This window comes from Ictidomys tridecemlineatus, chromosome 1 (assembly GCF_052094955.1).
Source record: "Ictidomys tridecemlineatus isolate mIctTri1 chromosome 1, mIctTri1.hap1, whole genome shotgun sequence".
NCBI classification, from domain to species: Eukaryota; Metazoa; Chordata; class Mammalia; order Rodentia; family Sciuridae; genus Ictidomys; species Ictidomys tridecemlineatus.
The window spans coordinates 213,870,244-213,883,864 of record NC_135477.1 but is presented as its reverse complement, the minus strand read 5'-3'; the positions used below and the strand labels follow the sequence as shown (position 1 = coordinate 213,883,864).

The window sequence follows — 13,621 nt, the reverse complement described above, 5'->3', positions numbered from 1 at the left end:
GCTGAGTAATATTCCATTGTTTATATATACCAATTTCTTTTTTCCATTCATCTACTGAAGGGTATCTAGGTGGTTCCAAAATTTAGCTTTTGTGAATTGTGCTGCTAAAACATTGATGTGGCTACATTACTGTAGCATGTTGTTTTTAAGTACCTTGGGTATAAACCAAGGAGTGGGATAGCTGGGTCAAATTGTGGCTCCATACCCAGTTTTCCAAGGATTCTCCATACTGCTTTCCATGTTGGTTGCACCAATTTGCAGTCCCACTAGCAATGTATGGGTGTGCCTTTCTCCCCATATCCTTACCAACACTTATTGTTTGTATTCTTAATAGTTGCCATTCTGACTGGAGTGAGATGAAATCTTAAGAGTAGTTTTCATTTGCATTTCTCTAATTGCTAGAGATGTTGAACATTTTTTCATATATTTGTTGATTGTATATCCTCTTCTGAGAAGTGCCTGTTCAGTTCCTTGGCCCATTCATTGATTGGGTTATTTGTTTTGGTGTTAAGATTTCTGAGTTCTTTTTATAATCCTAGAGATGAGTACTCTATCTGATGTGCAAGTGGTAAAAATTTGCTCCCATTCTGTATGTAGGCTCTCTCTTCACCTCACTGATTGTTTATTTTGCTGAGAAGAAGCTTTTTAGTTTGAATCCGTCCCATTTATTGATTTTTGATTTTATTTCTTGCTCTGTAGGAGTCTTTTTTAATATTTATATATTTTTTAGCTGTAGTTTGACACAATATCTTTATTCCATTCATTTATTTTTATGTGGTGCTTAGGATTGAACCCAGGGCTCTGTCCATGCTAGGCAAGCACTCAACCACTGAGCCACAATCCCAGACCCACACTATAGGAGTCTTATTAAGGAAGTTGGGGCCTAATCCAACATGATGAAGATTTGGGCCTACTTTTTCTTCTATTAGGTGCAGGGTCTCTGGTTTAATTCCTAGGTCCTTGATTCACTTTGAGGTAAATTTTGTGCATGGTGAGAGATAAGGCTTAATTTCATTTTGTTGCACATGGATTTCTAGTTTTTCCAGCACCATTTGTTGAAGAGGCTATCCTTTCTCCAATATGTTTTTGGCACTTTGGTCTGATATGAGATAACTGTATTTATGTGGGTTTGTCTTTGTGTCCTCTTTCTGTACCATTAGTCTACAAGTCTATTTTGGTGCTATTGCTCTGTAGTATGAAATTTGGTATAGTGATGCCACCTGCTTCACTCTTCTTGCCAGGGATTACTTTAGCTATCCTAGGTCTCTTTATTTTTCCAGATGAATTTCATGACTGCTTTTTCTATTTCTATGAGGAATGTCATTGGGATTTTGATTGGAATTGCATTAGTGCTTTTTGTAGTATGGTCATTTTGAAAATATTAATTCTGCCTATCCAAGAACATAGGAGATCTTTCCATCTTCTACATCTTCTTTAATTTCTTTCTTTATTGTTCTGTAATTTTCAATTTTCACCGCTTTCATTAAATATTTTATTTTTTTGATGTTATTGTAAGTGGGGGTAGTTTTCCTAGTTTCTCTTTCAGAGGATTTGTCATTGATGTACAGAAATGCTTTTGATTTATGGGTGTTGATTTTTGTAGCCTGATACTTTGCCAAATTTATTTATTGGTTCTAGAAGTTTTCTGGTGGAATTTTTTGGATCTTCTAGGTATAGAATCATGTTGTTGGCAAATAGTGATAATTTGAGTTCTTTTCCTATCCCTACCTATCCCTTTAATTTCTTTCATCTGTAATTGCTCTGGCTAGAGTTTCAAGAACTCTGTTAAATAGAAGTGGTTAGAGAGGTCATCCCTGTCTTGTTCCAGTTTTTAGAGGTAATGCTTTCAGTTTTTCTCCATTTAGAATGATGTTGGCCTGTGGATTAGCATAGATAGCTTAAAAATATGGAATGCTTCATGAATTTGTATGTCATCTTATGCAGGGGCCATGCTAATCTTCTCTGTATCATTCTAGTTTTAGTATATGTACCGTCCAAGTTAGCACTATACTCTGCCTTTGAAGGTAAATTTCTTAAACTATTTGATAAAGTAAGTTGGAGTTAGGATCTTCAGTTTAGTGCTTTTTCTAAGTTACCCAGATTTAATTCATGAGTACCAAAAATAGGCTAGTAATGACTGAACTATCATTGCAAATTAATCAGTATTAGAATTTAATATTTTGGAAAAACCAGATAATAAAAGCACAGAAAATCAAATTCTAAAGATGTCTCAAGGTTCTTAACTTTATTGTATAAGAGAATCCTAAGTGTTTATTTAGAGTGTAGTCACTCTGGGTGTGGATCAAGAATATAAATTTTTACTAAGGATCCCAAGTGTTTCTGGTGCTGGTAATCTGCAGACTGCATTTGGAAAAACACTGTTCTGAGACAGTGCTTTTTACAGAGCTTGTGATCTTGATCTGGATGACTCTTCTTTTAGTGTTGTCAAAAGAAAGCCTTGCCAGAATGTTGCTGTTTATATCAACTCTGTAGAAATCGGCATCCACAGATATTTTAGAATACAGTTTGGAGCCTAGAATTACCAGTGACTAAACAATGCAAGGTTTATCCTCATAAGGGGCAAGACTGATAACATCTCTAAACATTTGTATTATGCTGTAGATTTAAGGAAAATGATTCAAGGATGTTTCCTTATTTTCATGTAATTTTCTTACCGATGAACAAGCACGTGGAGACCCATTGTAACTTGCAGTTCCTCATTTCTTGATAAAATTGAAGATGTATTTTCTTGAGATCATTGAAAGAAGTTAGAGGGCTTTCAGCTTATGACTGGAGTCTGGTGATGGAAGGACAGGGTACTCATCTAGACTGCATATGTTTAACTCCAGTGTGGATCTGTCACCTGTCAGCTATCAACTGAACTGTCTCCTTTAGGCTCCAGTTTTCCTGTCTGTCAGACTGGGTTAGTAATATTAATTACCTCATGAGGTTATGGTGACTAAATCAGGACATACATCTAAAACAATCACAACCTCTACTGGTACAAAAAAACTTACTTTTCCATTTAGATCCACTCTTCAAATTGGTCCTTGGCTCCAGTTTCATTACTTTGTAGTTTTTTCCCCCTCTTTTTTAGTCTAATATTCAGTTACTTTTGAAACTTTTTAATTTTATCTGACATTATTATCAAAACAACTTTAAAAATCTGAAACCTCTGAAATGTTTAGGAGGGCAGTTTAGGTCAAGCCATTAATTAGTAGGTATACTTTTCAAAAGATCTGTTATTCTGTCATGTGCTTATCTATGAATAGACCTGTACTGATGTGCACTACTTCCCATCCAGTTTATCAGATATAGCTTCAAGTGCAATTTTTATAAAATTCCCCAAAGAAGTTAAGTTCTGAAAATATTCAGGAAAAGATTCAATTTTTTAAAGTCTGTGTTTATTATGTAATTTAATCTGGATAATTCATATTGCACTATGATTCTCCAAAGTGACTCTTGCTGTCATAATTACTTGTAGTGTATGTGAAGTAATTAGCTTTATTTTTTGCTAATGGGAGAGTGGAGAACAAAATTTTGCAAATATTTCTTAGCTGCTATTCATTAAGGATATTTTATCTATTATTTTTCATTTTGGTCAATTTTATTAGTGTACAGTTTACAAAATATACATTGCAATGAGTTTTGACCAATGACCAATGTGTACAAAATTATAATTATATAACCATCATTTTTATAAGCTTATAGCCTTCTGTATTTCTATTTCACCTTTTTTTAAGCAAACAGTATTAAATACATGTTTTATTGGCACTAACAAATCTACATCATTCTCATTAGTTGCTGTTGGCACCATTTTCATTGAGAACAGGTTGGTCCTCAGCATCTCATCTCTGAACTTCACTGCAGATGTTTTCCCTTTTTTTTTTCCTAGGCAATTCTAGCCACCCTTGCATGTTGCCTTATTTCTTTCTGATCCAAGTACTACTCTTGCCTAAAGACAGATAAACTTCAACTGAACCCCTAATAGTTTCCCCAGTACCTCCTTTGCTTCTAGTTTCTACTACTGTGGCTTAGACTATTCTTTGTGATTTTAATCTATTCTATACTTCAGTACACTATGCTGGGGGTTTTGTTTGTTTTTTTCTCCTCACTAATCTCTTAGAAGTTTCTTATGATTTCTGGTCTATTGGAAGTTGCCCATCAATATCTTCTACATCAGCTATTGATTCCTTTTTTTCAAAAATTACATTCTATAGAGCTTGGCTTTAAGATTGCACACCAGAACTTCTTGCTCATATCCAAGTGTAACTTGATACATATTGATTAGTCATTACCACTGATTGTGTTCATTGTATATGAAATTTTACTGTGTATAATATTCAGAATAATGAAACATGGCTCAACATGTAAAAATAGCTCAAGTCTATTTTCTCTTTTAATTTATATTTTGGTTTGGGGATGGTGCTAAAGAAAATTAGATCAAGATAGCTTATTTATAAATCTTAACAATATGTAAATAAATCAAACTGAAACTTTTTGTCTATGGATGGTCACCTTTTAGCATATTAAGATGTAATGATAGACAAGAAAAATAGCTCAGGAAGGACCAGCTTGGAAAATTAAACCTAGAAACTCTGGATGATACAGGCTCCAAGTCATAGCCTAAGATAGATTATTTGATGAAGGATTCTTAAAGTTAGCCTTTTTCCTTTTCTATCACTGTAAACACAAGACTTAAAAGGTGTCTCTAGAAATGTCCTTGTTGTTTGTTACTTTGTTTTATTGATTATAGTAACTAATATTATAACTGCTTGGAATCTGAGAGAGAAAGTATTGTGCTTTTGTAACTTGTAGAGCTATTCATCATAGAATCTGATCCTTAAAAATATGTGGGTGGGAGCCTTATTCTTTCTCTATCCCTCTCAACAACACTTCCCTGTCATTTCGTAGAGTGAAATTTTGTCAACCCAGCATGGACTTTAAAATTATGTAGCAATAACTTACAGGTGATTAAACTGAGACCCTAAAAGGAAATTAGTTGATATAAGATCACATACATATATACATAGTAAACAGACATGTTTCTTTACCTTGGTCTGCCCTGTACTTTTTGTTGTTGTTGTTGTTGTTGTTGTTGTTTTGGGTACCAGGGATTGAACACAGGGGTGCTATCCAACTGATCCACATCCCCAACCCTTTTTTATATTTTTATCTAGAGACAGGATCTCGCTAAATTGCTCATAGCCTTGCTAAGTTGCTGATGCTAGCTTTGAGTTTGTAATCCTCTGCCTTAGTTTCCTGAGCCACTGGGATTATAGGTGTGCCCCACTGGGCCTGGCATTGCCCAGCTCTTTTCTGACATGTTGGAAAGCCATTTTGTCCCAATTATATATAATTTATTTCTACAAATCTATTTTAGAAAGTCAAACCTCTCTCTTAGATCTTTGTTGGTCTTATACAACTAAAGTTTAGTCAGGACTTTTTGGGCTACCTATACAATTGTTCCTATAGGGGAGGAAAATTATTTTTTATCTCCTAATCCTAGGTTCATGGCCAAAGCTGTTATAACAGAAGACATAGTAGCAAGAGAAAATCATATAGATTTACTTAACATAAGTTTCATGTGACAGAGGAGTCATCACATGTAAATGAAGAACTGAAAAAATAAATGGGTATTTTATGTTAGGTTAGATGGACGACTACAGAGTCATGGGGAAATAGGATAGGGCAAAGGAGATATGATCTAATGGTAACAGATTGGGGAAACTTAGCATGATGTGTTTGTTCATATTCTCTGTGACCCTTCATGTTCAATGATAAGGATGTTTCTTTCCCTCTTGTATAGGAAGGTACTTCCCCATTGAGAGTCTTATGACCTACTGTGGAGGAGGTCAGAAGATTCTTCCTAAGTTGTTTACCTGTTTCAGGGGAAAAGGGGAGGAGGAATGCCAGAGAAATCTTCCTGTTTCTGCTGTTTTTCAATCTGTTAAGGTGGCATGTTTAGGGGTAGTGTGTCCTGAGCCCTATCATTTCTCTCCCCTAAACCTTCCAAATGTTTATTGAGCATCCTAAGAGAGAATATAACATCTTCTTTATTACGTTAGTAGTAGAAAAAAAATAGAATCAGAGGTTGAAGGCAGGGAGAAAGTTACCATGAATAGCCTTATTTTATTTTACCCACCGGAAAAATAATAGGGCACTGGATTTGTTCATTCCATAATTTATGGCTGAATTTTAAATTTTATTTGATGAATTTAATAAAGTGAAGGGGATTTTGGTTTTGTCTTAAATCATAGGTAGTTATTTCCTAAAAAAAAATTATTTTTGTCTGTGTGGATTTATTTCTGATGAGAGCAGGAGAAGGAGGACAGTGTATATTTGCTTTCTAACTGAAGTTTAATTTCTATTTATGAATTATATTTTAATATGAAATTTGTGAAATAAATTCCAAACTAATAATTACTAATAATATTGCTCATTTTTATACAACAGGATAGACATGATTCAGTTGATGTTGAAAGTATTTGCCATGTGTGGCACATGAATATAGAAGCCCTTCCAGAATGGATAAACTGCCTAATACAAAAAGTAAGTTTCTTAGTTTCTGAATAAAATTAGAAATATGCAACCTTCAGAAAATTATTGTCTATTTTTAGAACTATTTTTCTTAGATGCATTGTTTTAAGATATTTGAAATATTGTGTTACTCTTTTCTTTAAAGTATTTAATTTTTTTTAGATATACATGACAGTAGAGTGTATTTTGGCATATTATATATACATGGAGTATAACTTATTCTAATTAGGATCCCATTCTTGTGATTGTACATGATGTGGAGTTTTACTGATGGTGTACTCATATGTGAACACAGGAAAGTTTATTCCACTGCCTTTCCTATTTGTATCCCACCTTTATCTGTATTCCCCTTTGTCTAATCTACTGAACTTCTCTTCTTCCCCTCCCTGCTTGTTGTGTGTTAGCATCTGTATATCAGAGAGAACATTCAACTTTGTTTTTTGGGGGTTGATTTATTTCACTTAGCATCATAGTTTCAGATCCATTCATTTATAGGCAAAAGTCATAAAGCTATTCTTTCTTATGGCTGAGTAATATCCTATTGTGTGTATATATACATATATATGTGTATTATATATATATATATGTGTGTGTGTGTGTGTGTGTGTATCACAATTTTTTTTTATCCACTCATCTGTTGAAGGGAACCCAGGTTAGTTCCATATTGCACTTATTGTTCTCCTCATTATAATTGAAGTGGTCCAGATACTTTTCTGTCTTAGACTTTAATCTTGATATTACCCCTTTCAATCTTCTTCTCAAAATTACTCATCTGGTTTGTTCCCTCATTTCCATTGTTCTTTATTTAAGTGAGAAATTGCCTGGCCAATGTGTTGACTGTTCCTTTTCCTTATTATCCTTCTTCACACTGCCAGTCTCCTTTGTTTGCTTCATGTACCTACCTATATTTTATAGGTTCACACACACTATAAGTAATATAACTATATTAAAGTGTATATATAATCTATATAATCATATACATATATGTATACACACATAGCATACTGATGTTGTTAATTACCTAGCCTCCTCCATTAGAGTATAAGCTCTATAAAGTCAGGGATTTTTACATTTTGGTCATCTGTACTTCCTCAGCACCGAAAATAGAACCTGTTAAATGAAAGAAACATCTTGTATGTATCATTCATGTATACACACATATGCATTTATACATACATATATGCTGGATAATTATGACTTTTAATGGTATAATCAAAATGAAAATGCTGGATTTTAAAGAATCCTTAATGAAATATAATCAAGAACTCACCTTGTGAATAACATGCTAATTTTTCACAATGCACAAAACTTGTCTTAGAAAAACATAAGTAATATGATTTTGGGGAAAATACAATTACATTTCTCCACTGAGAAGTTTTACTTTTTTTTTTTGTTGATGGTGTTAAAAAAAAATAACATTTGGTAGATATCTCTTGCGCCCATTATTAACATTGTAATGATTTCCTGGGAGAATGCCAGTGTAAGTGGCATTGCAAGTGTCCTGAACTTTACAAAATATATTACGACACCACAGAGGTTCTACTATCTTTGTTGAAAAGAACATTTTAAGCCAGTTCATTATTAATTTCTAAACTGAGTATAGAAAATGCGTTATCTAATGTAAGCAATCAGTATCTTTTGGTTGTATGTAAAAAGCTAGGAAAAGCTTTATTCTGTTAGTTGGATAAAATTCCCTCCTCTGGTGCTTGGTATGCAAGAAGTGTATCAAAACAGACACTTTTCTGTGAGATTTTACTTGCAAATTAAGCTCTGTAGACTGATTTGCTTCCTGGTTCCATAGAATATTTTTCTTTTCATTAATTCACCCTGTATCCATATTCAACCTATTGTTTAAGAGACTCTCTTTTGGGATTCTTGGGAGTATTGTTTGGATGGGCATGATTTGCAATATGTTATCATTCTAGAACTTTGTAGCTGCTTATCTCTATTTATTGGAAGGCTTGTTTCCATTTGCTGTTCTGCTACTAATCAGAAAAGGGAAAGCTAGTCTTTTCTGTAGCATAGAAAACTTTCATGTGGTTGGCTTTTTTCTTTCTTTTTTTTAAAAAAAACTCCCATTCTCTTCAGTTACTTTACAATGAAACCATTGTTTTTATTTTCTTTTATTACCTGTAGGCCCAGTGGACAGTTGGAAAACTGAATTGCCCTTTCTGTGGGGCCCGTTTAGGGGGCTTTAATTTTGTCAGCACTCCAAAATGTTCCTGTGGCCAGCTTGCAGCTGTACATCTCTCCAAGAGCCGGACTGATTATCAACCAACAGAGGCAGGCAGACTAATGAGACCATCGCTGAAATACTTGTCACATCCTAGAGTTCAGTCAGGTTGTGACAAGGAAACTCTGCTGACAGGTGGTGGCTCCAAAAGCAGAAATTACAGGCTTTTAAACATGGCCCAAAATAATAATGGCCTTGGAAGATTAACAGAAGCACTCTGCCTGGAGGTGCGATCGACATATTTTGAGATGAAGAATGAAAAATTGCTCTTCAAAACATCAGATCCAAAATACCAGCTTTTTGTTCCCCAGCTTATGTCTGGCAGGTGCACGGCAAGAGCTTTTCATAGAAAATCACATAGTTTGGATCTGAACATCAATGAGAAACTGACTTTATTACCCACTTTATATGAAATACATAGTAAGGCAACTGCCTATCCCAGGCTAAATGAAACACGGCCTGTTGCCCTTGCAGGCTTGCCTTTACAGTCCAGTAAAAATAGCCGTTCCTTTCAGATCCATCCAGTTTTGATCCTGATATGCTGCTGCAAAGATTTTCAGTGGCTCCCTGTGAGACCCAGACACAAAGAGGAGGAGAATTTCAGTGTGGTCTAGAAGCTTCTTCAGTGTATTCCGACCACACTAACACTAACAACCTGTCTTTCCTGATGGACCTGCCCTCAGCCGGCAGGAGCATGCTGGAGGCCTCAGACCAAGAGGAGCACCTTTCTGCTCTGGACTTCTTGCGCTCGGCCAGTTTCTCATTGGGCACCATTAATCAGAGGCTGAATAAGAGAGAAAGGAGCAAATTGAGGAATCTAAGAAGAAAACAACGAAGGCATGAAAGATGGCTACAGAAGCAGGTAATTTTTAAAATAAGAGTTTACTAAAAATTCTGAATTTACAAGTATTGGAATTTGGGGAGTAGAGCTAACTTTCAAAATTTGTATTAAAAAAACGGAGTTTCAATTTTTGAAATGACATTTTTCTCTAGGTACACTTAATTATGTAGCCCCATTATAACTACCATGTAAAATCCAGTTTCTATGTTTTACTTATGTTTAGAAAAAGCGTCTTCTGTGTACTTTTTCTGTTTTAGCTAGAATTATAAAGGAAGATTAATTTCATTATATTGAAACTGAATTGTTTATCACAAACATTTTAATTTTATTATGTGCTAGGATTGTTTTGCAGTAATTTTATTTCAGGTTAAGTTGGAAAAAAGTTTTCTAAATTCAAATCATGTAACAAATTCATTCACTTTTCATCACATCATTTAAATGATTATTTTCTAAAAACTTTAATTATGTGCTCATATGATTGATATATGATTAACTGTGCTAACTGATGAACATTATCTAAAGGGTAATTTTCCTTACTGTAATTTTCCTAGAGCAGTTTGCTTTTCTATGATTTGAACTTCTTGTGTGCCCCATAATAATATATTCCAAGGTGATATGTGTAAAAGGACTGCATGATAAATGCGAAAACCAGTTAAAACCAGTGAATGAGGTGCTATAAAAATTTAGAAGTTTGATGACTGATATATTTCTGTATGAACTTTTTTTGTAAATTGCCTGTATTATTTGCTCATTAGTAGGATTGATAATTCTAATTAATTAATGTTTGAATGTTAACACTATCCACAGAACCAAAATATAGAAAGCTGCAACTTCATATAATAGTTCATTCTTTTTAAAGACAGTTAAGTGAGTCCTGTATGGCTTGTTATCCTAATCACAGACTCAATAAAACAAAATAACTGCAATGAGTGCTTCAGTCAGATTAGATGATTTTTTTCATCTTTCAGTTACATAGTGTAGTAATAATTATAGATAATTATTTTTGACTGGTTGCTAATAAGAACATTTAAGTTTGGTTTATGTGCAAGTAATGATGATGTTATGTTGAAATATACTTTATAGAATGTAAAAATTAATATATTATCATTATAATATACTGCAAATTATAATTTACTAAAGCTGTAAAATTCAAAATGTTTATTGAGAATTTGACTTATGCCTCGATAAATTGGAAATGATCATATGTTAAGTGATCAAATAAGAAAATCCTTAAGAACAATGTGGAAAGCTCTGAAATAATTTTCTTCCAAATGGAAATTTAAAAGAAGTATGAAAATCATATTTACTTTATTCTGTTAATAAATAATGTGTTTGTTTAGTTTTGGGGTTAGGTACTTCTGAAAATATCAGTTATATTATTAATTATTTTCCAGCATAGAAATGCTTTATTATACACAGTTTAGAGCTAAACAAGAACAGTTTTGTTTTTTGTGTTTGTTTTTGTATAGAAGTTACTTTTTTATTTACATCCATACTTTTGACCAATTTGCTTATCTAATTAATCAGAATTAGGGAATATTAGACCTGTGACAAGGTTTGTATGGGGAATGGCACTATAGAATCCTAATAGGTTTGATTGGTTGCATAAGAGCTATAAGCAAACAAATGCCCAATGTCTCTTGAGCAGAAAATTTAAAAGATTAGACCAAAAGAGTAGGGAAATTTTGTGAGCTGATGATATAAATACACACCATTGTTAGAGCCAGGAAAAAAAATTAAAGTTAATTATGCTAAGTCAAGCAAAAAGACAAATTCTAGCAAGTTAATATCTGAAATAAATTAATGGCTAATTATTCAGCTAATTACATGCTTAATAAAGATAAATTCTGTAAAGATGTACCAAATGCTCGTTTTAGATATCATGCTTTTGGGTAATGACTTTGGTACAGATACTGTCTTTTTTTAAAGATAAGAATAAAATATATAATATATAAAAGTACTAGTTACTGTTGTTAATATTTTCTTAAAATGTTTTATATATTTTAATTGAAGTAAAATTGTACATATTTATGGGTAATGTGATGTTTTGACCCTTATATATATTGTGTAATATTTAAATAAGGGTGAGCATGTCTGTCTTCTCAAATGTTATTAATGATAAAATCATTCAAAATCTCTCTTCTGGACTGGGAATGTAGATCAGTGGTAGAACCTTTGCCTAGCATGTGTGAGGTCCCAGGTTCAATCCTGAATAAAACACACATACCACCCCCACACATACACACACAACACACTGTTCAAAATCCCTCTTCTATCTTTTTTTGAAATATGTAGTACATTATCATTATCTATTTTCATCATATTGTGCAAAAGAATACCAGAACTTATTTCTCCTGTGAATGAGTACCCATTGGTCAACTTTTACCACTTCCCTCTTTCCATTGCCAGCCTCCAGTTAAAACTATTCTACTCTCAACTTCTGAGATCAGTTTTTATATTCTATATATATAAGTAAGATCAAATGGTGTTTTCTTCTCTGTCTGACTTAATGACCTCTAGTTTCATCCATTTTATACCAATACCGAGCTTTTTATGACTGCATAATATTCCATCACATATATATTTTTATATGCTTTTTTCTTTATCCATTCATCTGGTGATAGACACTCAGGCTGTTTCCATTTCTTGGCTATTGTGAATAGAGCTGTAATAAACATGGGAGTGCAGAAATCTCTTCAACACAATGATTCTGTCTCTTTTGGACACAAACCAACTAGTGAGATTGCTGGATCATATGGTGTTTCTATTTTTAAGTTTTTGAGAAATCCCCAAACTGTTTTCCATAATGATTGTACATTTCCACTAATAGTATGTAAGAGTTCCCTTTTCTCCATTTCCTTACCAACCCTTATCTTTTGTCTGTTTGATAATAGCGATTCTAACAGGCACGATGTCTCATTGTGTTTTTTTATATTGATATAATTTATTAAGGTGTAATGGAACAATTAACCTACTAGTTATATATTTATTTCATTGTATGTAAAAGAATAATCTCCAAATTGATGAAAATAGCAGAAAATAGCATTTTAGACTTAAAGGAGGTTTTGAATCTATAAATCTGTGTGAAAAAGGCTGAATGAGAAACTGAATTGAAAGTGTTATATAATCTTAAATTACAATAAACATGCAAATGTTTTATCTCTCAATAACTCATTAATATGGTAAAAAGGTTTCCGCAAAATTACTAAAATTTAAATTACCTAAAATATGGTATAATTAGATTGTGGTTTTGATTTGCATTTCTTTGATGATTTGAGGGGCTGAGTGTTGTTTTCCTATATCTGTTGGCTATTTGTTTGTCTTCTTTTGAGGAATTTCTGTTTAAATTGATTGCAGGTTTTTCAATGGGTTATTTATTTATTTTTGCTAGTGAGCTTTTGGAGTTCCTTATATATTTTGTATATTGATCACTTGTCAGATGTATGGTTTACAAATACATCTTTTTTCCATTCTGTAGGTTCTTCCTTTATTCTGTTGTTTCCTTTGCTGTGCAGAAGCTTTCTAGTTTGTATAATTCCATCTGTCTGTTTTTGCTCTCATTTTCTGTTTTTGAGATCTTAACCAAAAAATATTTGCCCTGAAATATTTACTCATCTTTTCTTCTAGTAGTTTCTACTTTTTTTTTTTTTTTTTTTTTTGGTACCAGGGATTGAACTCAGGGGCACTTAACCAGTGAGACACATCCCCAGCCCTATTTTGTATTTTTATCTAGAGACAGGGTCTCACTGAGTTGCTTAGTGCCTTACTTTTGCTGAGGCTGACTTTGAACTCACAATCCTCCTGCCTCTGCCTCTCCAGAAGCTGGGATTACAGGCAGGTACCACCATGCCTGGCAGTAGTTTTTACTTTTTAGTTTTGCTTTAGAATGTAGAAGTCTTTAATCCATTTTGAGTTTGTTATTATATACTGTAAGAAATAGGGGTCTAGTTTCACTATTTTGAATATGGATATTCAATTTTTCCAGCACCATTTATTGAAGAGACTGA

General features: G+C 33.3%; 1 protein-coding gene and 1 non-coding gene across 2 annotated transcripts in view; one reads left to right on the top strand and one right to left on the bottom strand.

The window, feature by feature from the left end:
* Rnf180 (ring finger protein 180) overlaps nt 1-13,621 on the top strand; it is a 206,816-nt gene that overhangs the window by 43,037 nt on the left and 150,158 nt on the right. Inside the window, 3 exon segments of the mRNA XM_078015963.1 lie at nt 6,457-6,552; nt 8,677-9,286; nt 9,289-9,635. Of these exon segments, the coding sequence (XP_077872089.1) occupies nt 6,457-6,552; nt 8,677-9,286; nt 9,289-9,635 (1,053 nt within the window).
* Nucleotides 1,901-2,006, bottom strand: LOC120885907 (U6 spliceosomal RNA). The gene has a single exon (XR_005728709.1). It is a non-coding gene; the product is annotated as a U6 spliceosomal RNA (small nuclear RNA).